Below are 4,239 nucleotides of genomic sequence, written 5' to 3'. Positions count from 1 at the left end.
ATATATATATATATATATATATATATATATGACAAGTACATAGAGGTGGACTAGGATTCTTACATATTTTTTCTTTATACAAAATGAATGAACCCATCTTAAAGAATAAATAAATTCAAACTTTTAACAAATATTGCAGAATTGAAACATATTTTTAAATACATTTTAAAAAATATTTTGTTTATTTAAATGTGAGAGAAATATGGAGAAAAAAGATACAGACCAGAACACTGCTCAGCTCTGATTTATGGTGATACTGGGGATTGAACATGGGACCTGTGGTGCTTCAGGCATGAAAGTCTTTTGCAGAACCATTATGCTATCTCCACAGCCCCAAATACCTTTAAATCTGGTGTTCTATCTCCGTTGGCAGGTAGTAGATCCCTTGATCAAGCACAACATTCCTCACATTCTCCCTTATCATTTACATGATAAACATATCTAACATATTGCTGTCTTTCTTTCCTTAGAAGATGTGGCTTCAGAATCCTTTTCAAAAGTTCACCTCACAAGAACTGTACTTGTGACCAGAATCTTAGTATTGATTCTCATTCCACCCAATGAGGCTACGTTCCTTGTCATAAACTGAAGATCTAGGTATTTCAAACTGCTTAATAATATAATACCTGCATATCAGTGAGAGTTCTCACTACTACTTAAACACATTTCTAATTTTTCATTCTCTATGATCGAAGAACACCAGCTGTTGATAAGGATGAAAGAAATTGATGACTATTATTGTCTATCAACTATATCTTAGGTGAAATTTTCTTCCTATAGTTACAGATTCTATAGACTTACTGTGGTACCCACTACCTTTACCTTGGAAGTTATGCAAAACCAAAGCTTTGTGACTGAATTTATTCTCTTGGGACTTTCACAGAACCCAGATGTTCAGAAAATAGTGTTTGTTGTATTTCTGTTTATCTACATTGCAACTGTGGGTGGAAACTTGTTGATTGTGGTGACCATCATCAATAGTCCAGCACTCCTGACTTGCCCAATGTACTTCTTCTTGGCATTCCTGTCCTTCCTGGATGCTTGCTTCTCCTCTGTCATTGTCCCAAAGATGGTTGTGGACTCTCTTTATGAGAAGAAGACAATCTCCTTTGGAAGCTGCATGACCCAGCTCTTTGCTGAACATTTCTTTGCTGGGGTGGAGCTGATTGTCCTCACAGCCATGGCTTATGACCGCTATGTGGCCATCTGTAAGCCCTTGCACTACTCTTCAATCATGAACTTAAGAGTCTGTGGCATTCTGATGGGAGTAGCCTGGACAGGGGGCTTTCTGCATTCCATTATCCAGATTCTCTTTACTTTCCAGCTGCCATTCTGTGGTCCCAATGTTATTGATCATTTCATCTGTGACTTGTACCCATTACTAAGGCTTGCCTGCACAGATACTCACATTTTTGGCCTATTTGTGGTAGCCAACAGTGGATTTATCTGTATCATAATTTTCTCTTTGCTTCTAGTCTCCTACAGTGTCATCTTGCTCTCTCTAAGAAACCATAGCACTGAAGGGCAGAAAAAAGCCCTATCTACGTGTGGATCTCACATTGCTGTTGTGGTTTTGTTCTTTGTCCCATGCATATTTGAGTACGCACGACCTCCATCTGCCTTCTCTTTTGACAAGATGGTGGCGATATTTTACACCATCCTAACACCCTTGTTCAATCCTTTGATTTACACTTTTAGGAATAAGGAAGTGAAAAATGCCATGAAGAAACTGTGGAACCAAGTAAAGGCCATTTCTAATAAAAAGTGAAGTAATAAAATCTTAATAAATTAAAATCAGAAGTACAAATGTCAAAATACCTTAGAAAAAACACTTATATGAGTAGAGTAACTGGAAATAATGTGTTCAATAAAAAAGAAAAAGATTTCCATTCTTTCTTTCTTTATTTATTTACTTATAAAAAGGAGATATTAACAAAACCTATTAAACCTATTAAATAGGATAAGAGGGGTACAACTCCACACAAGTCCTACCACCAGAAGTCCATATTCCATCACCTCCCCTGATAGCTTTCCTATTCTTTAACCCTCTGGGAGTATGGACCCAAGGTCATTGTGGGATGCAGAAGGTGGAAGGTCTGGCTTCTGTAATTGCTTCCATGCTGAACATAGGCATTGACAGCTCGATCCATACTCCCAGCCTGCATCTCTCTTTCCCTAGTAGGATGGCGCTCTGGGGAATCTGAGCTCCAGGACATACTGGTGGGGTTGTCTGTCCAGGGAAGTCTGGTTGGCATCATGCTAGCATCTGGAAGCTGGTGGCTTGAAAAGAGAGTTAACATACAAGGCCAAACAAATTGTTGATCAGTCATGAACTTAAAGGCTGGAATAGTACAGATGAAGAGTTGGGGGGGTCCTCCATTTTGTAGATAGCTAGTAGGCAAAGGGCCTGTGGCTATGCTAGCTTTTTGTTTCTTTGTTTGTTTGTTTGTTTGCCTGTGCCTGAAATCTGATATACAGGTAGACCCAAGTTATTGTCTGGGGAGATGATGTCATGGCTGGAAAAGGAACAGAAAGTTGGATCAGAGAAGAGAGTAGCTCCCTAATGTAGGAAAGGGGTATAGATATTGTTGACTGTAAACCCCACCGATTTGATTTGGTCTGGGGCCCATATTCAGCTTAGGAGCCTATGTAACCACTGCATCCCTGTAGATCTGAGCTCACATTCTGTGGTTATGAGTAGGAACATTCCAAGCTGCCCCAATAGCAGGACCCATCTTCCTCAGGTGTAGCATAGAGTATGTTGTCCATCCTCCCTTCAGAGGATGGAACATTCTCTACCATTGCTGGTCCAAGTTGAGGGCAAGGTCCTATGGGGGCTCACAAAGGGTTCTATTTTTGTTCCTGATAGAGATAACTGGTAACAAGGTAAGAGGGATTTATTTGAGGTCTAGGCCCATCATTCTGTTTGGGAATCTCATGACTCTCCGAATAGGGCCCCAGCTGATGGGGTGGTCTGATAGTGACTTAAGAGTCATCACTAAAGTATGACAGTCTCTTGCCCTTATTCAGCTTTTGCAGTCCTTGCTTTGCTTAGGTTAGCTTTGGAGTGAGTGAGAGAACTGTAATAGGAAGTAGGTGAGGAGGGTATCTAAGACTAATTAGATACTATTTCATTTGTAACTTTATATTGACTCACTGCAGACTATTGTGTACTTTTGCTCTCAAGTATATATTTTGCCCTAATTTATGGATACATTAGGACATATGCTCTGTCTCACGGGACCTGGTCTATATCTAGGTTTTGTGACTTTGTTAGGAAGTGAACCACCTGGAATGGAATTAGAGAATCCTATAAAAGGAAAGGTCTCTTCGGAGTAATTAGGCTGAAGGGTTGACATTCCAAGCCTGACATCTCTGGACACAGTCTGAAGTGAAGCATGCTGAGCTAACTTGTTGCATTGATTAGGTTGGCATCAGTGGGATGCAATATCATTTGGTGTGAGTTGAGAGAAGCATGCAGGAAAGTGGGCCCCACCTTTGAGGTTCCAGGACTGGGGGAAATACAGGCTCTATTGGGGGAAGTGGAAGGTACCTGCTATCTTAGGGTTAAGAAAACAATAAATAGTTATTGCTATAATCACATTAATTGGCAATTGGTTTAACTTTCAAAAATCCCTTTGTTAGGATTTGTTGTATGATACACAATATCACCATAATTTATGTCCTTTGACATTATTTGTAAATAGCTGTGCCACTAGTTGCTTCTGTTCTACCTGGTCTAGGCTTTTGAGAGAGTCAACATATCAAAGACTCAGCCTATGTATTAAAAAGACTCAGTATGTGCTTTAAAAAGTTTGAGACATACAATCAATTTCCCCCCTCTCATATTAACTCATGTTTTACATTTTTATAAGTAACATTGACCCTTTAACTTAATCCAACCAGAGACTATATTCCACCAAAATATAATGCTTTATTTCTATAAATAATATAGGGAAATGGATGTTTCTTTAAGGAGAAGCCAGAAAAGTTATAAAAAATGGATAATGGTAACGGTATATATATATATATATATATATATATATATATATATGTGTGTGTGTGTGTGTGTGTGTGTGTGTGTGTGTGTGTGTGTGTGTGTGTATGTGTGTGTATATATATTCGATTAGGGACACAAAAGTTTTGTTCACACTGTAAGTCAAAACAGAATTAACTGTCTTAGCAAATCAGACAGTTGGGAAATGCCTATGCCCTGTGGGGAACTGAGAACAATTCTAT

At 38.9% G+C, this 4,239-nt stretch overlaps 1 protein-coding gene across 1 annotated transcript; it reads left to right on the top strand.

The window, feature by feature from the left end:
• Window positions 1-808: 808 nt before the first annotated feature.
• Window positions 809-1,768, top strand: LOC103109897 (olfactory receptor 4C15-like). Its single transcript, XM_007519016.3, has one exon. It carries the CDS (start codon window positions 833-835, stop codon window positions 1,766-1,768), a length of 936 nt encoding a protein of 311 aa, XP_007519078.1. The 5' UTR covers window positions 809-832.
• Window positions 1,769-4,239: the final 2,471 nt, after the last annotated feature.

This window comes from Erinaceus europaeus, chromosome 17, assembly GCF_950295315.1.
Source record: "Erinaceus europaeus chromosome 17, mEriEur2.1, whole genome shotgun sequence".
Lineage (NCBI taxonomy): Eukaryota > Metazoa > Chordata > Mammalia > Eulipotyphla > Erinaceidae > Erinaceus > Erinaceus europaeus.
Note: the sequence above shows the minus strand (reverse complement) of the source record. Positions and strands in the feature narration are given on the sequence as shown.

Bases quoted from the DNA above. Each gene is read 5' to 3' on its own strand.
- LOC103109897 (XM_007519016.3), top strand. From the start codon at position 833: ATGCAAAACCAAAGCTTTGTGACTGAATTTATTCTCTTGGGACTTTCA.